Genomic DNA, 26,246 nt, shown 5'->3' with positions numbered 1-26,246 from the left:
TAAGGAGAGGAGAGAGGAGTTGAGGGGGCAGAGGAGCATCATAGGCTCACCCCAAGACACAAACCGGACACCGGGTCCGCGCCTACAGGGTCCTTTATACCCAGTAGGGATCACCGGCATACCAGGAGGACTACAAGTCCCTGGTCGACCTGAAGCTAAACCCTTGACAGGACTAGGAACCATGAAGGCCCCGGCGTCCAGGGATAGTGGTTGCCAGAAAAAGGTCCTACTACCAAGCGACAGGTGAATGAACAGCACGACACAGAAGCTAGGCCCAGTTGCAGGGTGGCCAGGAGCTTAGAGAGAGGCAGACACGGACCAGGAGGCCTTATACCCGCTCACTGGGGAGAAGTCCTGAAGTGCACCCTTCCTATCGAGTACCCTGACCCCGTACCTGACATCCGCACCAGTAAAGGTACTAAAGTGAATCCCCTGTCTCTGTCAGTTACTCGTGCTGCGCCATCTCTCCTGCACTGCAAGCCCCAGCATCACCACCATTTGTACCTACACTGCCCCGGGGGCCACGCTCCACCTGTGGGGAGCTGAAACATCCCAGCTGCCATCCCATCACCCCCCCGGAGGTCTGCAGCAGCACCGGTAACCATTACCAGAAACCACAGGTGGCGTCACGAGACAAACTGTACACTAAAACCCCTTTTGAAAGAGAGACCCAGATACCGAGTCCCCTATATCCCCCTGGGTGACACATATTGCTTCATATAGCTTGGGAAGTGTTCAGTAAAATATAGAGATGAACAACGTCATATAGTATAGAAATGAAAAGTCCCCCATATTTCTCAATAATCACTGATATCGGGGGCTGTGATATTGGGTATGTGAAAGGTTGTTCATCAGTCTTTTCTTGGGTTAAGTGCCTGTGATATCATTCTGACCAATATGTTTCCAAGTAATACTCTAACATCCTATTAATTCATGGTTATTTCCATGGAAATGACTCACCCCCTGGGCCGTGGGGCACTCGGAGCCGGGCAACAGGGAAACGATGGGGGTAGTGGTGGCGACCCGGTTCCGTGGCTCAGGGTGGTTAGACCAGTGGTAGTCTGCTATGTGCTGTAGGTAATGTCCGACTACGCCACCCGTGGATTGCGGCTATTATGAACCGCCGCTGCAAGGCAGACCGCTGAGGCTGATGGTGTATGCAGCTGAGGTAGGGTAACTCCCCACGGGAAGAGTGCAGCCCCAGGGCAGGGTAGTGGATGGTGGGGGTGATAGTGCAGGGCGTCCCAGTACCGTTAGTGCTGGCGAAGCAAAAAGCACAAAGACAACGTGTTGCAGTCCAGGGTCTTTTACTCACAGTTCGTATATTCCCAGTCACTTCTGTCATCAGTGACCGCCCGAGCCTTGCTGCGTCTACCAGGTGAGGGGCTCGGTCAACCCCCAGGCAGTTCAGGAATATGGCACAGGACCCCCTTCCATCCTTTCTCTGGCCTGCCCCACCAGTGACCAACTTTTGTCCATTTACCGCGGATCTGCGTGGGTAAACGTGGGCCCCGTTCCCCGCTGTCCTATATGGTGCCTTCCTAGCAGGTTTGGTGAGGTGTCGCACCAATAAATGATCACGACCTCCGGTCTTTGGCTGAGGGTAGTTTCTCCTCCACCAACTTGGGATCCGGTACCCTTAATCTGCCTGACCCTTCACCCGGTATTCTCATGGGCTCTTAGGGTCCCTTCTGCCTTCTTGTTTCTGAGCCCTTCTACACTTTGGGTACTTCTCTTTTCTTTGCTGTTCCTTTCTGTTTCTGTTCCTTTCTGTTCCTGTTCCTTTCTTCTGGCTCTGGCCTTCCTCCTAGGCCTGCCTTGTGGAGCTGGGCCCAGACTGAGCCACAGCCCCCTGTCAGCCCTCTCTGGCTGAACTCCTTCTCTCACTTCTCTGACTGACCTTCTCCTCCTTCTGTACACAGAACTAAGATGGTGCCCACCTTATATACCCTCCCCTAGTGTGTGAGCTCAGGTGACCTGCAACCAATGGGCTCCTACCTATGCTCAGAAACCATCCCCTTCTGCTCCTACATCACTGGGTTTTCCTCCCCCCTCCCCACTCCAGCCAGGGACAGATTCTGTCGTACCTGCATTACTGTACTAATGGGAGCACCGTTGAGCTGTCCCCCAGAAATGGGGTGTATGTGATGCATGCAGCCTACCGAGCCCTGGTCCACACTCCATCCTTCCCCGGGAGTGGAATATCACACCTCTGGCAGAGGTGCAATACCCCTGTAGCGGCCGAGCCCTCGGGGCGCTACAGAAACATTTAGGGAAACCCAAGCTTAACCTTTCCGAGCACAGTCTACACTTCATAGCACTGATTTCTGGTTCATAGAGCTGGATCTTTCTCAATTTTGTAGAGTTAGATCTTACTTGAGAACATGTGTATGACTTTAATGTGCTCCTGACATCAGGTCAAAAGTGGGCAGTTTCTGCTCTTACTTTATTCCCGCTGCTCCCATAAGTACTCGCTCATTTTTATTTTTATTTTTTTTAAATCTGCCATAGGGTTACAGATATATGAGCCTTTTTATTTAATGCAAGTTTTTATGTTTTTTTCCAAGGGTAATGCACAGCAGTTTAAGGACACGCCCAGAAAAGCCTGTTAGCCACGCCCATTTATAAGACCATACAAATTAGCACTTAAAGGGGTATTCCCATCTCCAATATCCTATCCCAATATGTAGTAAGTGTAATAATAATAATATTAGCAAATACCTCCAATTAGAAATGTAGTACAGTATTTTTTAATACCCCTTTAATGAAAAAAACATATCTCTAGAACTGTATTGTGGATTTTTTAAAAATATAAAATAAAATCGCATACTCGGGGAAGCAGTGGCAATGAAATAAGAACAAGTAGGGGCCACTTTTGAACCGGTGACTGGTCTTCTTAAAGGGAATCTGTAAGTAGAATCAACCCTCGTAAGTCATCTATAAAGGAATGTAGGTTATAGAAGGTTGAATAAAATAGCATTGATATCTGTGATCACATGAATGGTTTCTGAGAAATCCACATTTTTTTAAATATGTAAATGAGCTGTTAAGATCTAAGATCTATGGGCGGGACACAGATCTCCCTGAGAATCTGCCTCCATTACTAATTTTAGCGCTGATGAAAGGAGGTGTTACCCGTATGAGACATCTAATGACTGACCATCTGCTCTCCTCATCTCACTTCAGAGCTGTGTCTGATTGCAACTCAGAGGAGAGCTGCAGGAGTTTTTGTAATCAGACAAAGTTCAGCTCTGCTGTACTGTTAGTTATAATCATACACAGCTCTGCAGACTGTCAGTCATTACTTGTCTCACATTGGTAATTCTGCCTTTCGTTTAAAATAATCTCTGGATCCGGATTCTCATGGAGATGAGCAGCCTTACCGGAAAGGCTGCTTTTTTTCTCAGGGACTGCTAAGCTGGATTATAGTGCATACACGGGATGTTGGTGCAGCAGTTCAGTTAAACTCAGTCTTAAAAGGCTTGTCCACTATTTGACAATCCCTACTTAATCACTTCAGAGCTCCATAGAAGATAATAACAATTGATACTTTCCTTCCGCGGCGGCACTGTTCCTGTGATGTTGGTGCTGCTATTCTGCTATTATTGTGTCATGTGAACGCTACCGCTGATCGGACGTCTGCTCTGACAGAATGTTGATGAACTGCAACCAATCGGAGATCAGTGAGGGTGCAAGAACCAGCACCGCCACTGATTAGCTGAAAACCACTCCAGCAGCTGCCTGAAAAGCGGTTTACAGGGCAGAACACACCGCCTCGTACACGGCTTACTGGCCACTGCCGAGAACTGCATTTTTTTCTCTCATTCAGGGTAACCCTTTATCCCAGTGTAGTTCCCCAATGTTGTGTATGTAGACTTAGAGGCCGAGCAAAGTTTCTTGGGCAAAGATTATGCAAATTAGTTTTCCTCCAAGAGGAGGAAAGATGGCTCTCCAGCGCTATTTTGAAGATAGCGGACTTATAAGTCAATGTCCAATTAGTCCAGCCAGAGTCTTCTCTAATAGGAAAAGACATCCATCCCCCACCCCTTTAGTATTTCTGGATTCCTGCACATTTTCATTAGCCTCTTCTGTCCTGATGAGGTGCCGGGATCCTGATACAGCTGTCTGCGGGTGGGTGTCTTTTACTCTTCTCCAAAAAAAAAGAAAAAGGTATGTGCAAGCGTTGTGTTTTTGCCGCATTTTTTCTGCACTGTTTTGTCACCAAACATGAAGGATTTCCTAGTACCAGCAAAGTGAATAAAATTCCTGAAATCTCATGCACACAATGCTTATTTTTAGCAGATTTAGATTTGTAGCAGATTTAAATCTGCAGCATGTCAGTTCTTTCAGCGTTTTTTCTGCATATTTCACCCATACTAATAAGTGGGGAAAAATCTACACCAAAAACGCATGAAAAAAAAAAAAGTGTCAAAAACGCATGTATTTTATGCTGCTTTTTTCCTGCCAACACATCAGTATTTGCAGAAGGGTTCTGAGATAATATCTGAAGTTATATGCTGGGGCTCAATAAGTATCAGTCATTGCCTTATAGAGTCACTAACCCCAGTATGTGGCATCAGAGGACCTGCTTTCTGGAGCTGATTTGCAAATGGCTAGTGAGACATTACTTGGGCAACGCTGGTCTCTGAACCTACAAAGCCAGGGTCTCCATTCTTTCTATTCACCTGCTCCTGATCTTTGTGGTTATTTCTTCGGACCATTTTATGCCTAATCTATAAGAAGTCTTTGCACTGTACCCGTGCTGTATAAATCCTGTATGTCGATTTTAGAATAATTCATGAAGTACAAATCTGTGAACGGTTCCAGCTCAGACTGATTACCAGATGTTAGTAGGGTTTCTTCTGGGACACATTTATGGGTGTGTATTATTTATGTATAGATCTACAGTCCAAGGAAAACTTAATGTATCCGTATGTTAAGGAGTGCGCTGTTTCCTGACCGTGAACATGTCGGGTAGACAAAAAGCATGACCAGATGCTCAGAGCTGTTTGAAATAGTTGTATCAAATGTACAGACATCACAAGCCTGAAATGTGGCAGCATTAATGTAGCGCCTACGCAGTTTTCGTTGCACGGTCACTTATTTCCTTTGTATTACATTATTTATTTTTTTTGCGCCAAGTGAATGTTTCTTCGCCAAATGCAACATCTATGTAAGTAAAGAGACAAATGTTTCCTTTTCCAAGGTAGATTTCTGTAATTAGCGGCCAAATCTTCAGATCTTCTGTTATCTGAAACAAGAGGTGGAAGTAAAAAATTCAGGGTAGGGTCAAGCCCTGTTTTTTTTTTCTCACAGCCATAGGTAATTGATTTGTTTTACCAGAATTCCTATGGCCGCTTCTGTGAGGATGGGGGACTGCATGCTCCGTGCACCCCCGTGTGACTCACTACCCTCACACCAGTTCTGTATTACTTCTTTACATACCCCTGGTTATCTTACAAAAAAGTTTTTTACAGCAGAAAAAAGGTTTTGTGCAAAGGAGTAATTCATGACAGGCGGATCAGACTACACACAGGGATTTAAATGTAGTCGGTAACCATGGAGACCCATTGGCCTGTATCGGAGCTATATGCACAAAACAGTTGGGTATTTTTTTCAAACACTAAAGTGCCTTCATCTTTTATTCTACATACTTTGGAGCAAGAAATCAGAATTCCTGCTAAAGTACCCCTACCCTTTTACAGCCATCACTCATTTTATTTACGCTAAGGCTATGTTCACACTAGGCATTTTTTCAGTGTTTTTTTTTTTTTTTTTCCTGCAGCAAAAGCTGCTCTCTTGGCAGTGCAGAAGCTGCAGTTTTTCTTGCGTTTTTTGCCGCTTTTTGTCACGCTACATTTGTCTCTTGTGAATGCTGATAAAGTTTAGTGCAAAAAAAGAAAAAATTAGATTCTATTTCATCAGGTTTTGGCCAAAAATACTCTGAAAAACCTGATACCTGCATTTCTTTTCACCACCCATTACTTTCAATGGGTGAGAAATGTTGAAAGAAGTGACATGCTCTATTGTGCAAAAAAACAAGCAAAGCACAAAATACTGAGGACAAAAAAAACAAGGTATCTGCATGAGATTTCTGGAATTTTATATACTTAGCTGGTACTGTAAAATGCAGCTGAGAATTTGCATAAAAAAACACATAACAAAAAAAGCTGAAAAACCGCCTAGTGTGAACATAGTCTAAAACTAAATAAAAATGCACATGCAATAATAATTCTTTCATTGCCTAATCCTTTAAGTCTGCAGGTTCCTGATTTTTTTTCTGTTTTCTAATCATTGTAGATGGTGCACACGTTGGCCAGCAATGGGGCAAACTCCATTTGGGAACATTCTCTGTTAGACCCTGCACAGGTTCAGAGCGGGCGACGCAAAGCCAACCCTCAAGACAAACTTCAGTGAGTATTCACCATTAATAAAGTGGTACAAGTGTCTTCTGGACCCAGGAGTGTGATGTACACTGACTGAAGTTGAATCCGGCTGAAGTTTTTCCTTTTAGTTTTGGGTTCAGTTGATGGCGTCATTATAAAGGTGTTCATGATCAATGACAGGCTAGCCCCAATGGGCACGTGCTGATTGTGTGCGTTCTCTGCTCCTTCCCATAGCCAAATGGCACGTTGTACAGACCTCTGTATGGCAGCCTCAGGTGTTGGTTGTACAGTACTTGTGATATTCCAGAACTTCCTAGGTATAGTACCTGTTTGTTTTGGCTAAATAGGCCTATGATTTCCATGGATAGAGATTGATAAGTGGCTCCTAAGCAGGGCTGTGGAGTTGGAGTCGGTATAAAATGGACCGACTCTGATTCCTAAAATATATAATAAATTGGGTACAGTAGTTCAATGCAGTTTGAGGGGAATATTTTTTCATAAGAATTTGGGAAAGTTATGAAATGTCCTATAAATGTCTGTCCTATTCCTGATCTAAGGGTCTAGACTTTTAGCTGAGATGAATCTGTGCTACAGTAAATTTATCACTTAAACATGAGCCATGTATGAGGGAGTCGCAGTCGTGGAGTTGGAGGTTTGGCTTACCGACTCCACAGCCCTGCTCCTAAGTCCCTTTGGGAGTCCTTAAAGGGAATTCCATTGAAAACTATCACAAGATAGGTGATAACTTGTTGATTGGTGGGGGTCCGACTGCTGGGACTCGCACCAATCGGCAGAACAAAGAGCTTTTATCCCTTAGAGGCATAGTACGCCTGCTCGACATGTGCACGTGCACCATTCATTCCTTATGGGACTTCAAAGCACTGCACTCGGATTTTTCCAACAGCCCCATAGAGAATAAATGAGGATATTGTAACGGGGGCAAAGTTCCCCATAAGGATAAAAATTCCCTGATGCGGCGATCAGGTCAGGACCCAGCAATCAGACACCTACCGATCAGTAAGTTATCCTGTTTACACTGGACATCCCCTTTTAAGTAGAAAAAAACTGTACTCCCCATGGGAGATGTCATTGGGGAAAAATAAAAAGCAAATCAATTGTGATCGACTCTGTCTTTATTCCTTACAGCCCAACAAAGTCAGAGTTTATTCGAGCCAAGTATCAGATGCTCGCATTTGTGCACAAGTTACCATGTCGGGACGACGATGGAGTGACCGCTAAAGACCTTAGCAAGGTACTGCCATGAGTTGTCTAATTTTCTGATATACAGTATTAGCACTAGACTACAGATTTCTTTTTTATTTATTTATTTTTATCAAAAGCACCATTGTATTTCTTGACCTCATTTTAGTTGTACTTTTAGATGTGTTGCATAGGTAAAAAAAAAAGACATGGGTCTCTTAAGTTCCCCCTTTCTCTACTAGTTATGTAGGGTATAAAACCTATTGTCAGCCAGACAAGGAAATTATGTCCCAACATACAAATAGTGGGCACCAAGTAACAGGCAATAAATTGGCTATTATATGGAAACACAGAAATAAACCAAATTTGAAGATTAACCAATAGCCAAAAATTTAAATAAATCAAACTTTATTAGATATTTAAAAAAAGGCTCAGTGAGTTGACCCTATAGGCGACACAGACAGCAGGAGGAGACAAGAATATAGTCACAGATAAAGGTATGTCTTGAAGGCACATGCTAATAAATAGCTATATGAAATACAATCAATAATATAAAACCCTATAGGCAAATACATTTCAAGACCATGTACCTGTATTCATCTCCTCCTGCTGGTATGGCGCCAGGCCCGTCCCTACACGTGTTTCGGCTTGTAGCCTTCCTCAGGGGGGAAAGCCCTGAAACAAGTGTAGCTATTTATTAGCATGTGTCTTTTTTAAATATCTAATAAAGTTTGATTTATTTATATTTTTGGCTATTGGTTAATCTTCAAATTTGGTTTATTACAGTTATGTAGGATATTTGCACCTTCTTATTCTTGCTTTGCTCTTACAGTTAATTCTAATGATCATTTAATCGCCCTCCTCTAGTATCATCCTGCATTTCTTGTTGATTCAGCTCCAATCTCATATATCCTCTCAAACCTGTTAATTTTGAGAATGTGTTACCTTGTTATGTTGGTAAATATGTTCTCCGTGCCGTCCTGATCTCACGGTTTGCAACTGCAAAAAAATATTTACAGTACAGACCAAAAGTTTGGACACGCCTTCTCATTTAAAGATTTTTCTGTATTTTCATGACTTTGAAAATTGTACATTCACACTGAAGGCATCAAAACTATGAATTAACACATGTGGAATTATATACTTAACAAAAAAGTGTGAAACAACTGAAAATATGTCTTATATTCTAGGTTCTTCAAAGTAGCCACCTTTTGCTTTGATGACTGCTTTGCACACTCTTGGCATTCTCTTGATGAGCTTCAAGAGGTAGTCACCTGAAATGGTCTTCCAACAATCTTAAAGGAGTTCCCAGAGATGCTTAGCACTTGTTGGCCCTTTTGCCTTCACTCTGCGGTCCAGCTCACCCCAAACCATCTCAATTGGGTTCAGGTCTGGTGACTGTGGAGGCCAGGTCATCTGGCGTAGCACACCATCACTCTCCTTCTTGGTCAAATAGCCCTTACACAGCCTGGAGGTGTGTTTGGGGTCCATTGTCCTGTTGAAAGATAAATGATGGTCCAACTAAACGCAAACCGGATGGAATAGCATGCCGCTGCAAGATGCTGTGGTGGTCATGCTGGTTCAGTATACCTTCAATTTTGAATAAATCCTCAACAGTGTCACCAGCAAAGCACCCCCACACCATCACACCTCCTCCTCCATGCTTTACGGTGGGAACCAGGCATGTGGAGTCCATCCGCTCACCTTTTCTGCGTCGCACAAAGACACGGTGGTTGGAACCAAAAATCTCAAATTTGAACTTATCAGACCAAAGCTCAGATTTCCACTGGTCTAATGTCTATTCCTTGTGTTCTTTAGCCCGAACAAGTCTCTTCTGCTTGTTGCCTGTCCTTAGCAGTGGTTTCCTAGCAGCTATTTTACCATGAAGTCCTGCTGCACAAAGTCTCCTCTTAACAGTTGTTGTAGAGATGTGTCTGCTGCTAGAACTCTGTGTGGCATTGACCTGGTCTCTAATCTGAGCTGCTGTTAACCTGCGATTTCTAAGGCTGGTGACTCGGATAAACTTATCCTCAGAAGCAGAGGTGACTCTTGGTCTTCCTTTCCTGGGGCGGTCCTCATGTGAGCCAGTTTCTTTGTCGCGCTTGATGGTTTTTGCAACTGCACTTGGGGACACTTTCAAAGTTTGCCCAATTTTTCGGACTGACTGAACTTCATTTCTTAAAGTAATGATGGCCAATCGTTTTTCTTTACTTAGCTGCTTTTTTCTTGCCATAATACAAATTCTAACAGTCTATTCAGTAGGACTATCAGCTGTGTATCTACCTGACTTCTGCACAACACAACTGATGGTCCCAACCCCATTTATAAGGCAAGAAATCCCACTTATTAAACCTGACAGGGCACACCTGTGAAGTGAAAACCATATCCGGTGACTACCTCTTGAAGCTCATCAAGAGAATGCCAAGAGTGTGCAAAGCAGTCATCAAAGCAAAAGGTGGCTACTTTGAAGAACCTAGAATATAAGACATATTTTCAGTTGTTTCACACTTTTTTGTTAAGTATATAATTCCACATGTGTTAATTCATAGTTTTGATGCCTTCAGTGTGAATGCACAATTTTCAAAGTCATGAAAATACAGAAAAATCTTTAAATGAGAAGGTGTGTCCAGACTTTTGGTCTGTACTGTATATTGAAAAATGGGCTATATTTATGGTAATATATGAATTTCAGTATAAATGGTCAGAAATGAGATTTTAAGCATGTGTCGTATGATATGAAGCGATCTTTGATTCAATGTTTATGCTTCTTTCCCACCTCTTGGGTAAAGATCCGTGTCTTAGCCAAACATGTTCTGGTTCAAAAGTTGGGATCAGGTTCATCTGACAAGATCTGATGTCACTTATGTGAAGAAATATATGGCAGCATCATTGGGGTCTTGTGTTTGATGCATATCAAGAACAATATCAAAATTTAAAGGGGTTATCCAAATAGGAAAAAATATTTAGGAAACAGTTCAGAATGGTCCAATAGGACAAGAAACCATACTCTCCTTTGCCGAATCTTCACTTTCTAATCTAGGGATGATATCCCTGACCCGGATGTGTCACCGCTGTTGTCAAACATTGGCTGCAGCAGTTTCCTTCACTTAGCGGTCCTACAATGTGCAACAATCCGCATCAGGAAACCTGAAAGGGAAGTGTAGTTGCAGCCAGACGCGATATGTCGGTTAGTGCCCAACTGCAAGAATAACCCAAGAACAGCAATGCTACAGATGGTGATGTGATAGATTTTACACATTTTATTCTGTATTATTATTGATGCAGAAAAATACAAACAGAATTTGTGTCCTGATTTATAAGGACCCATTTGGGCAACATGATAGAAATTGCATTTTATTCGTTAAAATCCTTGCTCATTCTTGTCATAGGTGTCAAGTCGGTGGTCCTGACCAGTGACGGCTATCCCTGTATGCCCGCACATGGAGTTCAGTTTAATACAATTGACACTGTGGTTTTTTTGTGCAAACCTTTTATATTAATCTGTTCATTCTTTCAATAGATTTAACAGAATTTGCAAAGTTAACAGATTCCCTTCTAATAAGGACCTTTCACTTGTTTTTTTTTTATTTAAATTCTTTCAGTTGCCACTGCTCCACTGATTTTGAACCCTTTTTTTATTTTACTGTGCCCTTCTGTTCCAAAGTTATGCCTTCCGATGATAAAGCATGGCGTATAAGTATCTTCACTCTTACATGCCAGGCCTGGCTTGTCACTCTCCACAAGTAGAAATGTTACCCCTTAGATCCCATTCTTAAGCCTCCCACCTAGCCAAATCTAATCTCATACTTTGCACTGACGAGGGGCAATACCCTGATACACCGTGTCTACAAATTGAGATTTGGCTTTTATGCTAAGTCATATGGCAAGGCTCATTAAAGGGTCGATATTGACTCTTAGGATTACTAATACCAATAGGTGGCACTAGAGTTCTAGTCCTCTTCTTCCCGGAAGAGGCAATTTGCATATTTAAATTCCCAGAGGAGCATTGCAGGGGGTATATGTCTCTTCACTCTGACATGCCAGGCCTGTCTGGTCACTCTTCACAGGGAGAAATTTACCTTTTAACCTTCTCCGTTGTTGTTTGCTTTACCTCCTCCACGATGGAAGTTCTGTGGTATACGCCCACTTGGTTGAAAGGAGAATTTTCTTCTTTATTACTGGGGGGCATAAGTTTGGAATGGTGGTAAGTATGGTAAAAACTGTTACAGAATCGGTTGGATGAGGTGCTTGATTTATATTAAAAAATACCCAGTGAAATGACCTCTTTAAGATGGTACGTGCAAGCGATTCTCAGTTCTTTTGTCTACAGACTTATTTATGTAATTGCTCAAGTTTCATTTTAAAAGCTTTTTGCATGCATTATTATTAGTTTAGGTTTTTATCTAGATTCTTTTGCTTCTCTTTTTAGTTTTTGAAGGTCACAAGTTTAGTGATGTGATGATGTAAGCCTGATGAAGAGGATTCCCTGTAGCAAAGGACTGTGTAATTGGGCTGCCCCTGATTTTTATCTGATCTCTTGTGTGTTTTTTCTGCTGATTCTAGCAACTTCATTCCAGCGTGAGGACTGGGAACCTGGAAACCTGCTTACGTCTGCTGTCTCTTGGTGCTCAAGCCAATTTCTTCCACCCGGTAATCGCTCCACCCAACACTGCTGATCTCACATTACTGTGTCATCTAACTGATATTTCCGGCGGTCTCTCTGTAGTCCCATTTATCTGTAATCAAATGTAGGATACGAGATGTCACTGTACACACTGTAAAGGGTTCATGGTCACTTGTGCCTTATATGAGCCCACGTATAATAAACTCCACTGTTGTGCCAGAACTGCAGGTAGTCCTCCATTAAAGGGGGGATCCGAGATTATGACAAAGCACAGAACACTACCTGAATGTGTCTGAATGCTCGCAAGGTGGTGCCAACCATAGCTCAGAACTAGTTATTTTTTCATTTTCGTTATCAACCCCATATAAAAAAAAATATAGGGAAAGCTCTTCCATGTAAAATCACTTGAAAAGACACACAGATGCTATCTTTGTCTGGACAAAAAAAAAATGTCTTCATAGGTGAAATAATGTCTTTACAGCAAGAACAATAGGGAAACTTACTGTGTCTGTTTTCTGGTGAAAAAATTATGACGGGGGCCCACATTTTTGACTAGTCTCCCGTGTGGCTCGGTTCCCGGCTGCTACTAAAGTATGGTTTTCTTTGAAAGGCTGCAGTGTTTGAATTAAAGGGGTATTCTGATCTCCAAGATACTATCCCAATATGTAGTAGGTGTAATAATAATAATATTAGCAAATACCTCCAATTAGCAATGTAGTACAGTTTTTCTGCTTTGCTATGTCTTTCCTCATGTGCAGGCATTGCAGGATCTTGGGTATCCATGGTTATGTCCACTGACATAGTGACAGTTAGCTGGTTGTCGTAACCACGGGTGCCTAACTGTCACTATATCAGTGGTCGAAACCATGGGTACCTAACTGTCACTATATCAGTGGTAGAAACCATGGGTACCTAACTGTCACTATATCAGTGGTCGAAACCATTGATACCTAACTGTGACTATATCAGTGGTTGTAACCATTGTTACCTAAAGTCCTGCGATGCCTGCACATGGGGTAAGCGACATAGCAAATCAGAAGAACTATACTACATTTTTAATTGGAAGTATTTGCTAATATTATTATTATTATTACACCTACTACATATTGGGATAGGATCTTGGAGATGGGAAAACCCCTTTAAACATATATGCCTAAAATCATACAGCCAGTGCCTGATACATGCTGACAGTGAATCAGGCAGCATGTATCTGCTATCAGGTTCCATTTTAAGCTTTTTCGAAAGTGATGCAAGATGCACTTACAGATCAGATTTACCAGAAATTGGTGTAAATTAGGTCAGAAATTAACTTAAATTATGGTACAAATCTAGTTTTGTTCATAGCAGGCGTATATTCGGTTTCTTGGGGCATCGACAGCCACAGCATGCACCAAATTGTTTGAGGTATGCACCTCCATTTGCAATTTGTAGACTCTCACATGCCTCTAACGCATGGTGTAAGGTAGTGGAGATTGGAAGTAATTAATTCATAACACAGCTCTGCTTCAAAATTATTGTTTTGCTGCTCACTGAACACTGTCAATCTGCTGCCCAGCATGAGAAACCAGATCTATTCAGAGACCAGTAGGGGAGGAGGGAGAGCCAAGCCACAATGGAGATAAGAGGCATTGTAATTGAGAGAGGTTGTCGGCTTCGCTCAGTCTTTATTTAATAAAAAAAAGATGCTGTAGTGATTAGTTGGGATTCCACTCCCTAAACCCCAAAGTCCAGCTGTAGCTTGGGGGAAAATTGACAGTAAAGGGTAAATTCCCATGTTTTGAAAACAGCTGATTTTCCGCTGCGTATTCACTTGCGGATAATTCACTGTGTTTGCAAAGCAAAGGGTGAAATGTGCGTCTCCCCTGCTAAGCAGTAAGTGCCGCTGTGGATATTACTGTGACATTAGAGGTCTGCAGTGTAAATGCTAAGTGGGAACGTCCCCTAAATGTTAGGTTCTCCTGCAGCACCACCACAGGGGAAATTAAGTATTACACGATGACCTTTGAAAATCAAACATATGCCGTTCTCCAGATCAGATATAAGATAGACTGCAAGTAAAGTCACAGATTTACAGAGGGGGTGTTATTGTTGTAATGGATTCTTACATGTGTGCAGACCGTAATCATCAACTCTTTTTGTAGGAGAAGGGGAGCACTCCTCTACATGTGGCCGCTAAAGCTGGGCAAGTTCTTCAGGCTGAGCTTTTGGTAGTGTATGGAGCTGACCCCGGAGCTCCTGATGTGAATGGAAGGACACCTATTGATTATGGCAGGTAAGAACATTGAGAGCTCACCTATACATTTTTATGGAAATTGTGGCTTTTTCTTCTGTGTAAGTTCTGCTACTTTTAAATTGGGTAAAAAAAAAAAGATTAAAACCGAGAAATGCATGCTTACGTTGACGAAGTTGTGCAGTCATAGTTGTCAGCATCAATACATTAAAAAGTTATTCTAGTATAAGGTTAGGTGTGCAAATAAACTCGGAATCTATTAAAAAATAAAAATACACACATTTTAGTGGGTGTTGTAGTTAAACGCTGGACATATGGCTTTTACGACAGTTATACCCGATCTGCAAGGCTAATGCTGAGTTATAACATTAAGGGTGTGTTCACACTGAGTGTTTTTGCTGAGTTCCTCCCAAGTTTTTTGAGGATGATTTCAAAGAGTTTCCGCTCCAAAAACTCAGCAAAAAGACTATTTGAACATACACTGTATGTGATGGGACAATTTTCAGAGCTATCCGGGAAGGCATGTAGTCTCTATTCCCCTGCTTGATGTGACCATGTCAATGCCCAAAGTGACTAATAAGGCCTATTATTCTGGACTAGGGAGTATGTATCTGTCTTTGGTTCTTGAAGTTTTAGTTTGTGTTTCTGAGCAAAAAGTTCCTGTTTTATAGGCAGGCCGGCCACCATGATTTGGCTGACCGACTGGTGGAGTGTCAGTATGAGCTGACGGATCGGTTAGCCTTCTACCTCTGTGGCCGAAAACCCGGTGAGTGTGCCTGTATCAAATGTTATAAATCTAACTTGTACCTTCCTCTAAGCCATACGTATCAAACTCTGGCCCATGGGCCAAATGTGGCCCGCAGGGTGATTATATTTGGCCCCCGACACCAGAACCGCCACCCCTAAGTGGGGCCATTATTCTGCATGGAGGACTTTATGGGGCCCATTATACTGTTTGGAGGACTATGTGGGGCCCATTATTCTGTATGGAGGACTATGTGGGCCCATTATTCTGTATGGAAGACTATGTGGGGCCCATTATTCTGTATGAAGGACTATGTGGGGCCCATTATACTGTATGGAAAGCTATGTGGGGCAATTATTCTGTATGGAGGACTAAGTGGAATCCATTATTCTGTATGGAGGACTATGTGGGCCCCATTATTCTGTATGGAGGACTGTGTGAGGCCCATTATACTGTATACTGGCTGGCCTGCGTATTTGTCTAAATTTTTAATTTTGGCCCTGTGTGTGTTTGAGTTTGACATCCCTGCTCTAAGCAGAGTGGGTCCATCCAAGGTGCCATTTTTTTTTATTGAACGTTAAATTGGGGAAACTACAGGTTAACAAAAAAAAAAAAAAGTCAATGCAGAGATAAAAAGCTGTTGCTGATTTGTGCAGTGTGTATAAATTCATAAAATCAGATTTTCATTAAAGCATCAGTGGGAAAACAGACAACCCTTATGTTACTGATAATTCTGTTTCTCACGGCAGATTCACAAATTTTTGCTTTTGGGTGGTTGCACTGAACATCGTATATCATCAGAAAACAACCCTGCCGGAGAGACACAGTGATACATTCTGGGGAAATGTGATATTTAGCTGTGTAACTGGAGATAACATTTAATGCTTGGGTATAAACAGCTCTCTGATGCAGAATGGAACATATGCGCCTTTACAAACACATCAGTCCTGGAAGAAAAACGTTTCTTCTTACACTGTAATAATCATTTTTTTACTGCTGCCAGTGATAATACAGTAAAATAAGAATACTGAATTGCCTTGTTTATGCCTAAAGGTGCGTTTACACTACACAAATCTCACGAACAATATTTCCTAAGGACGCTAGTTTCCTGACAACCATGCAGTCTAAACAGGCTGCTGATCACCCAGCGAACAAGCAGAATTATATTTTTAGCTTGGTTTAAAAGATTACTGTTTTCAGCAGCATATTGTCCTGTGTAAACAGGATCTGTGCTGCCGAGGACAATGGTAACCTATGTGTACAGAATGATCTATCACTGATCTTTAGTGAGCATGGAAGTGCGATCAGCCTGTCTAAATAGACTATTAAATGACTGCCCATCAGCAAATTTGTAAGCTCAGCTTTAAGCTAGATGTTGGGGTCCATTTACACAGACCAACTGGCAGCACGGTATGACCGCCGATCGGTAAACTTTTGCAGATCAGCGGTCGTTTGGATGACTGTTTACATAGGGCTAAAAACATATTTATTATAATTCATTAAAATAAATCATATGAATATGTAAAAACAGGGCAGTACAAATACAGAAAAGATGTGGGTATACCTGGACACATGTATAGTACAATATACTACTAGGTCAGTTCAAAATCTGTTAAATATAAATGAAGGTCCAAACCATATAATAAAGAAATGGTATAATACGTATTACATGTATAGAGAAAATACCACTGCATATGTATGTATATTATTATGATGTCCTTATAATGGACTTGAAAACAAGAAGTCTGTATAATAATGGGCTTAATCTCTGCAAAAATCCAGATAACTTCTTACAGATGCATCTCACAGCTATATAAATAATGGTGGACTAGGAGCTGGCACACCTGAATATGATATTAACACTATAATACACATAGTAAAAGATGTCAATGTGACGACATTAAATGGTGTAAATACAGTTGTAACTTTTAGACCTTCCACAAAAATATATACACAACAGATAGTCCCGAATATATAAAGGTAATGTTACCAGCAGCTATCCAGGAACCCACCACACCCGATGTGTGTTTTGCAATGAAAGGCTTCGTCCAGGACCCTTGGTTCTGGCTTATAAATACTAATATAAAATACTGAACGTGTGAACGTGGCCTTAAATGTACAGATTCTAACCAATCGATCTGATCTTACAGATGATGAAGATGTTCAGAGTAGTAAAAAAAACAAACAGATAATTTGTTAGGATGGATCCTTCTCTTCTGCTATGATCACTCTACAATAAAACCTACTTATTCCTTATAACGGAATTCTCTCCCAGATATCTTTTAGATGTCACTACTGTCACTGTGCTTGGCGGATATATTTTTCCTCATACATCATACACTACACAACAGTACTCTGCAGTTAACGAGTACATGAATTCCATTATTACTACAGACAAAAAAAGTGAGGTACTTTAATATACATTTTTGGGCAAACTATTGAATGGGAATCTGTCAGTAGGATCAACCCTCAGTTTGATTTTTGACAATAAAGGTGGCCATGCTCGTTAGACCAAAGGAGAAATGCCTATGCTCCAGGAATAGAAAAAAAAACCTAAGCGAAATGTAATTATAAATAGATTCCCAGATACATTTAATTATCAAATCGCAGTCGTTTTGTCTAAAGAATTAAAATTGCCGTTGTCTTGATACACTGACAGGAGCCTGTCCTAGAATATTAGGACGGGAGCCTATGAGCAAGTGCATGAGAAGCTCCTCTCCTGTGACCTGGAGATAAGGAATAGAATTTTTAGTCTCAGAAAGACAGGACTCTTAGAAATGTGAGCGGCCTCTTCTTGCCTCACATGTGAAAAGAGGAGGCGGCGCGTCTGCTGCACATGGTTCCTGTCCGAACATTGTAGGACATGTTTCTGTCAGTGTAACAGGACGGCGGCCATTTTAATTCTATAGTAATTACATCCATAGACAAAATAAGTGTGATTTGGTAATTAACTGGATTTAGGAATGTATTTATAATGCTATTTCCTTTTTTTCTTTTCTGTTCCTGGAGAACCTTTTTAACCAACAGTTAGAACCTAAAAGAGGGGAAATTCTTTTAAGGGAGATCCTATATCAGACCAAGTGCCTTGTTTGTGATGTCAGATATTTATGACTTAACATGTAGCACACACCGTACTTCTGTTATGGTTAGTGCTGGATCTCAATGCATGGTCTCTAGATAGACTAAAAGGCATTTTCATTTTTATATACTGTGTGTGTGCGTGTTTGTATATCGATGTATGTGTGTGCGTGTGTGCATATGTATATATATACAGTACAGACCAAAAGTTTGGACACACCTGTGAAGTGAAGACCATTTCCGGTGACTACCTCTTGAAGCTCATCAAGAGAATGCCAAGAGTGTGCAAAGCAGTCATCAAAGCAAAAGGTGGCTACTTTGAAGAACCTAGAATATAAGACATATTTTCAGTTGTTTCACACTTTTTTGTTAAGTATATAATTCCACATGTGTTAATTCATAGTTTTGATGCCTTCAGTGTGAATGTACAATTTTCATAGTCATGAAAATACATAAAAATCTTTAAATGAGAAGGTGTGTCCAAACTTTTGGTCTGCACTGTACATACATATAAGATGCACCTAGATTTTAGAGGAGGAAAATAGGAAAAAAATATTTAAGCAAAAAACGTGGTCATGATGCCCTGTTATAGGGGAGGGAGTCTGCTGCTGACACTGGTATTGGGGTAATGTCCCCTGATTCTGTTAATATCCTCCATCCTGGTATGTATGGCACCTCCTTCCTGGTATACGTGGTCCTCATCCCCATCCTGGTATTCATGGCACCCCTTTGATCTACCATCCTGGTATGCATGGCATCCCTTGATCACACATCCTGGTATGTATGGCCCCCCTCATCCCCATCCTGGTATGCATGGCATCCCTTGATCCCCCATCCTGGTATTCATGGCACCCCTTGATCCCCCATCCTGGTATGCATGGCACCCCTTGATCCCCCATCCTGGTATGCATGGCACCCCTTGATCCCCCATCCTGGTATGCATGGCACCCCTTGATCCCCCATCCTGGTATGCATGGCACCCCTTGATCCCCCATCCTGGTATGCATGGCACCCCTTGATCCCCCATCCTGGTATGCATGGCACCCCTTGACCCCCCCTCCTGGTATGCATGGCACCCCTTGATCCCCCCCCATCCTGGTATGCATGGCACCCCTTGATCCCCCCCCATCCTGGTATGCATGGCACCCCTTGATCCCCCCCCATCCTGGTATGCATGGCACCCCTTGATCCCCCCCCATCCTGGTATGCATGGCACCCCTTGACTCCCCCATCCTGGTATGCATGGCACCCCTTGACTCCCCCATCCTGGTATGCATGGCACCCCTTGATCACACATCCTGGTATGCATGGCACCCCTCATCCCCATCCTGGTATGCATGGCACCCCTTGATTCCCCCATCCTGGTATGCATGGCACCCTTTGAGCCCCCATCCTGGTATGCTTGACACCCTTTGAGCCCCCATCCTGGTATGCTTGGCACCCTTTGAGCCCCCATCCTGGTATGCTTGGCACCCTTTGAGCCCCCATCCTGGTATGCTTGGCACCCTTTGAGCCCCCATCCTGGTATGCTTGGCACCCCTTGATCCCCCATCCTGGTATGCATGGCACCCCTTGATTCCCCATCCTGGTATTCATGGCAACCCTTTGATCTACCATCCTGGTACGCATGGCACCCACTGATCCCCGTCCTAGTTTTCATGGCACCCCTTGATCCCCCATCCTGGTATGCGTGGCACCCCTTGATCCGCCATCCTGGTATGCGTGGCACCCCTTGATCCCCCATCCTGGTATGCAGGGCACCCCTTGATTCCCCCATCCTGGTATGCATGGCACCCCTTGATTCCCCCATCCTGGTATGTATGGCACCCCTTGATCCCCCATCCTGGTATGTATGGCACCCCTTGATCACCCATCCTGGTATGCATGGCACCCCTTGATCACACATCCTGGTATGTATGGCACCCCTTGAGCCCACATCCTGGTATGCATGGCACCCCTTGATCACACATCCTGGTATGTATGGCACCCTTTGAGCCCCCATCCTGGTATGCATGGCCCCCCTTGAGCCCCCCATCCTGGTATGCATGGCCCCCCTTGATCCCCCATTCTGGTATGCTTGGCACCCCTTGAGCCCCCATCCTGGTATGCTTGGTACCCCTTGAGCACCCATCCTGGTATGCTTGGCACCCCTTGATCCCCCATCCTGCTGCCCACAAAAAAAAATTAAACAATCATGCTCACCTCCTCTCTCCTCCAGCGCTGTTCCGCTCTGCTGCTGACACTCTCACTGTGTGATCCACGCATGGCAGGGCACGCATGGCGTCCCTGCCATGCGCCCTCACACAGTGTGAGAGCGTGCACACTGTACCGCAGCTCGGTTCCTGCTGCGCTCTGCGGTCAGTGTGCCTGCTATTAAAGACCATGAATATTCCCTACAACCCATGGGAGTGGGTTGTAGGGAATATTCATGAGCTTTTATAGCGGGCACACAGACTGCAGAGCGCTGCGGTACATTGTGCCGGCTATTAAGGAGAATGAATATTCCCTGCTCCTCACGCCCATGGGCATGGGGAGCAGGGAATATTCATTTTCTTTAGTAGCGGGCACAGCGCAGGCTGCAGCAGTCGGCTGCTGCCGCTCCCCCAGACCTCCTACCACGCAGAGCCACAGTATATAAAGGGAGATAGTATTCGGACTATAAGACGCACCCCCCACTTTCACTGCGTCTTATAGTCTGAAAAATATGATAGATAGACATTTATTCTATATATATATATATCTATAATCTATAGATAGATAGATAGACATATATATATACACTGCTCAAAAAAATAAAGGGAACACTTAAACAGAATATAACTCCAAGTAAATCAAACTTCTGTGAAATCAAACTGTCCACTTAGGAAGCAACACTGATTGACAATCAATTTCACATGCTGTTGTGCAAATGGAATAGACAATAGATGGAAATTATTGGCAATTATCAAGACACCCTCAATAAAGGAGTGGTTCCGCAGGTGGGGACGACAGACCACATCTCAGTACCAATGCTTTCTGGCTGATGTTTTGGTCACTTTTGAATGTTGGTTGTGCTTTCACACTAGTGGTAGCATGAGACGGACTCTACAACCCACAGAAGTTGCTCAGGTAGTGCAGCTCATCCAGGATGGCACATCAATGCAAGCTGTGGCAGGAAGGTTTGCTTTGTCTGTCAGTGTAGTGTCCAGAGGCTGGAGGCGCTACCAGGAGACAGGCCAGTACACCAGGAGATGTGGAGGGGGCCGTAGGAGGGCAACAACCCAGCAGCAGGACCGCTACCTCCGCCTTTATGCAAGGAGGAACAGGAGGAGCATTGCCGGAGCCCTGCAAAATGACCTCCAACAGGCCACAAATGTGCATGTGTCTGCACAAACGGTTAGAAACCGACTCAATGAGGGTGGTATGAGGGTCCGACATCCACAGATGGGGGTTGTGCTCACAACCCAACACCGTGCAGGACGCTTGGCATTTGTCACAGAACACCAGGATTGGCAAAGTCGCCACTGGCGCCCTGTGCTCTTCACAGATGAAAGCAGGTTCACACTGAGCACATGTAACAGACGTGACAGAGTCTGGAGACGCCGTGGAGAGCAATCTGCTGCCTGCAACATCCTTCAGCATGACCGGTTTGGCAGTGGGTCAGTAATGGTGTGGGGTGGCATTTCTTTGGAGGGCTGAACAGCCCTAATTGTGCTCGCCAGAGGTAGCCTGACTTAGGTACCAAGGTGAGATCCTCAGACCCCTTGTGAGACCATATGCTGGTGTGGTTGGCCCTGGGTTCCTCCTAATGCAGGACAATGCCAGACCTCATGTGGCTGGAGTGTGTCAGCAGTTCCTGCAAGATGAAGGCATTGAAGCTATGGACTGGCCCACCAGTTCCCCAGACCTGAATCCGATTGAGCACATCTGGGACATCATGTCTCGCTCCATCCAACAACGTCACGTTGCACCACAGACTGTCCAGGAGTTGGCGGATGCTTTAGTCCAGGTCTGGGAGGAGATCCCACAGGAGACCATCCGCAACCTCATCAGGAGCTTGCCCAGGCGTTGTAGGGAGGTCATACAGGAACGTGGAGGCCACACACAATACTGAGCCTCATTTTGACTTGTTTTAAGGACATTACATCAAAGTTGGATCAGCCTGTAGTGCGTTTTTCCACTTTAATTTTGGGGGTGACTCCAAATCCAGGCCTCCATTGGTTAATAAATTTGATTTCCATTGATGATTTTTGTGTGATTTTGTTGTCAGCACATTCAACTTTGTACAGAACAAAGTATTCAATGAGAATATTTCATTCATTCTGATCTAGGATGTGTTATTTGAGTGTTCCCTTTATTTTTTTGAGCAGTGTATATAGAATATACATTTATGTGTGCTTCCCAAGAGGATGGGCCGCCAATCCTGTGGCGTGACATCAGGGCTGTGGAGTAAGAGTTGGAGTTGATATAAAATGGACCGACTCCAACTCCTAAAATATATAATAAATTGGGTACAGTCGTTCAATGCAGTTTGTGGGGAATATTTTTTCATAAGAATTTGGGAAAGTTATGAAATGTCCTATTCCTGATCTAAGGGTCTAGACTTTTAGCTGAGATTAATCGGTGCTACAGTAAATTTATCACTAAATCATGAGCCATGTATGAGGGAGTCGGCCCTGCGTGATGTCTCCGTGTACGCTCACAGCTTGGTAGTATCCAGTCTCTACATGCTGTCCGTTCCTGAATACAAGTGTTCTGTGTAGTGTCCTGTAGCTGAAATGTTTCTGATCCTACTGGAAATTCTTAATTTACTCGAAGCACTAACTATTGTGTGTGATTTATTTGTCTGTTTCAGATCATAAGAACGGACATTATATCATTCCTCAGATGGCGGATAGGTAATTACATTTGCTCTCCTCAGATCTTTATTTGACGCTTGAGATTTAATTGTAGATATGTGTCTGTCGCGCCACATTGCTCTGCACCATTGCTCTGCACTGTTTCATTTTGTCATGTAAAACATTTCTCCTCGTTGATTATAATTCATTTTGTAAAATATGAACCTGCAAAAGTATAATGAATTAAAGTAGGAGCCTTTAACCCTTACTCTTCCAGAGTGGACATATTATTCTGTATTGTTATATATTAAACTGGTACTGTTTGGTAAGTACACAAGGAAGGAAATAATGAAGTGCATTTTCTAAGACCGAGAATCTTATAAACCAGGACTGTGTGATAAAGGTACAGTTAAAGCATAACCGTTATATTAATTGTTATTTCATAAATCATTAATACACATGAAAATATGAAACTTTGCATTATATCTTATCAGAAAAATCTGCGTCTTTCTCTGCCAAAATTGATCAGTTATTATCAACCTTTTTCAATTCTGAGGTCTAAGGGGTAACATTTCTCCTTCTGGAGAGAGACATAACGGCCCTGGCATGGCAAGGTAAGGAGACGTATAGGCCATGCAATGCTCCTCTGGGAAATTTAATCTGCAAATTGCCTCTTAAGAGAGGAAGAGGATTTGAACTCTTTAGTTGGAAGCAGCAATCCTACAAGTCACTATCGACCCTTTAACAAATCTCGCAATGTGACTTAGGACAGGGCTCGACAAACCGAGGCGCGTGGTCGCCAGTGGCGCCTAGAAAATGTCTGGCGCCTAGAAAATGTTGCCTGGTGCTTGAGGAGTTGAGAAGAAAAAAAAATACTCTCAATCCAATCCCACCTCCTGCACGGAGTCATCCAATCGGAGGAAGCAGGGACAGTATCGCTCAGGCCGCCTTCTCCACTTTGCTCCGCCCCCCTTATGCTCCGGGACTGGACAGGGAGAGTTGGGTTACGGGGGAAGCAGGGCCGGCGTCAGCACCCGGCGTACCCGGGCAAGTGCCGGGGCCCTGGAAAATCAGAGGGGCCCAGCCGCCCACTCACTGTCGGGGCCCGGGCCCACACACTGTCGGGGCCGGGCCCACACACCCACCCGCCCACTCACTGTCGGGGCCCTGGCCGCTTCCTCGGCACCTGTTCAGGGACGCAGGCGCTGCTTGATTGCCGGCACTTCCCCCAGACATGGCCGCGCGCTGTCCGGCTGTGTCTGCTAGTAATGACACGGCAGGGTCGACGGCACTGCACCTTTAATTGTGCTTGTGTGTCGCTCCTGCCGCGTCATTACTAGCAGACACAGCCGCACAGCGCGCGGCCATGTCTGGGGGAGTGCCGGCAATCAAACACCGTCGGAGCGGAGGTCCTGCACAGATGGGCGGGAGGGGCCCGGACCCGACCGCAAGTGGGCCCCTCTGATGTTCCAGGGCCATGAAGTCTGTGACACGCCGGGGGCCCTGCACTGCCCCATACCCGAGGAGCTGCTGGACAGGACACTGGACCGGGGACAGGTGAGTGAGGCTTCCCCAATCCCCATATTAAAAATATTAGTAATGGGTCTGTGTGAGTGCATGTATGTGAATGTCAGTGTATATGACTGTGTATATATATTTGTCTGTTTTATCTATGTGTACATATGTCTGCGTACCGTGTGTGCGCGCGCATATGTCTGCGTACCGTGTGTGCGCGCGCATATGTCTGCGTACCGTGTGTGCGCGCGCATATGTCTGCGTACCGTGTGTGCGCGCGCATATGTCTGCGTACCGTGTGTGCGCGCGCATATGTCTGCGTACCGTGTGTGCGCACGCATATGTCTGCGTACCGTGTGTGCGCGCATATGTCTGCGTACCGTGTGTGCGCGCGCATATGTCTGCGTACCGTGTGTGCGCACGCATATGTCTGCGTACCGTGTGCGTGCGTGCATATGTCTGCGTACCGTGTGCGCGCGCGCATATGTCTGCGTACCGTGTGTGCGCGCGCATATGTCTGCGTACCGTGTGTGCGCGCGCATATGTCTGCGTACCGTGTGTGCGCGCGCATATGTCTGCGTACCGTGTGTGCGCGCGCATGTCTGCGTACCGTGTGTGCGCACGCATATGTCTGCGTACCGTGTGTGCGTGTGCATATGTCTGCGTACCGTGTGTGCGCGCGCATATGTCTGCGTATGTGAAGGATGAGGGGGCAGGCTGGGCCATGTGTAATAAATAAATATATATATATATATTTATTTATTTATTTATTTATTTATTTCTCCGCCGTATCTGTGCATCATGAATCGTGTATGTGTTAAAAGGGCCCACTGAGACTCTTTCGCCCGGGGCCCAGAAAAACCTGGAGCCGGCCCTGGGGGGAAGGATCGCTGTGGCCGGGGGCCCGTTCTCATCTCCCGCTACCTGTGTAAGTACATACAAAGGCCGTGCTCCCCGGGGAGATGCCGTGTGTGAGGGGGTCTATATGTACAGTTTGTCAACAAAAAAAATTCTGGCTCCTACATTTTTTGGCTGGCTCCTAGATTCTGAACAACTTTGTCGACCCCTGACTTAGGATAAAAGCCAAATCTGAATCTCCCTGTGTCTGCAAATTAAGATTGTGATTTGGCTTTTATCCTAAATAAATTAAAACGACGGTTACTCTTTAAGAGCAAATGTGCACTTTTTAAATTTTAATTACATTTTTTAAAATGTTGATAATACATCTGACGCTGTCTCTATGACTTGTTTCATAGGAATTCTGGGTTTTGAGACACCGATTTACTAAAAAAAAAAAAAAAAACACCGAGACTGGCTTAATAAAAAGGGTATGGGACGCTATTCAGTCTTGGAGAACTTTGGCTTCTTCTTTTCAGCGATCAGCGAGGGTCGCCGCACTGATCACAACTTGTGACCTTGATGTCACTTTTTTTTTTTTTTTTTTTACGACCGTTCCACTTTGAGCTTTTTTTTGTGCTTCTTTTCCACTCTACATCCTGTACAGCACTTTATAAACCCTGTTGTCTGACACAGGACGGTGCGAGCATCAATGTTATGTGCTGGGGATGCACGATTTACAGCCATGCAAAAGTGATAGACTCCTAATAGTCATGTATGACTTAATGGGATTTATGAGGAGGGTAGTCTGAAT

At 44.0% G+C, this 26,246-nt stretch overlaps 1 protein-coding gene across 4 annotated transcripts in view; it reads left to right on the top strand.

Annotated features, from left to right (window-relative positions):
• The window catches only part of GIT1 (GIT ArfGAP 1), a 155,141-nt gene that overhangs the window by 69,497 nt on the left and 59,398 nt on the right, over positions 1-26,246 (top strand). For all 4 annotated transcript variants that reach the window (XM_073667955.1, XM_073667956.1, XM_073667953.1 and 1 more), the window contains exons 3-8: positions 6,301-6,413; positions 7,533-7,638; positions 12,150-12,236; positions 14,352-14,482; positions 15,112-15,206; positions 23,098-23,140. In XM_073667955.1, coding sequence (XP_073524056.1) covers positions 6,301-6,413; positions 7,533-7,638; positions 12,150-12,236; positions 14,352-14,482; positions 15,112-15,206; positions 23,098-23,140 — 575 coding nt within the window. The remainder of the gene's footprint in view (positions 1-6,300; positions 6,414-7,532; positions 7,639-12,149; positions 12,237-14,351; positions 14,483-15,111; positions 15,207-23,097; positions 23,141-26,246) is intronic.

This window comes from Phyllobates terribilis, unplaced genomic scaffold, assembly GCF_046119375.1.
Source record: "Phyllobates terribilis strain yellow unplaced genomic scaffold, ASM4611937v1 Scaffold_2__4_contigs__length_985480577, whole genome shotgun sequence".
Taxonomy (NCBI): domain Eukaryota; kingdom Metazoa; phylum Chordata; class Amphibia; order Anura; family Dendrobatidae; genus Phyllobates; species Phyllobates terribilis.
This window is presented reverse-complemented; position numbering and strand designations above follow the sequence as displayed.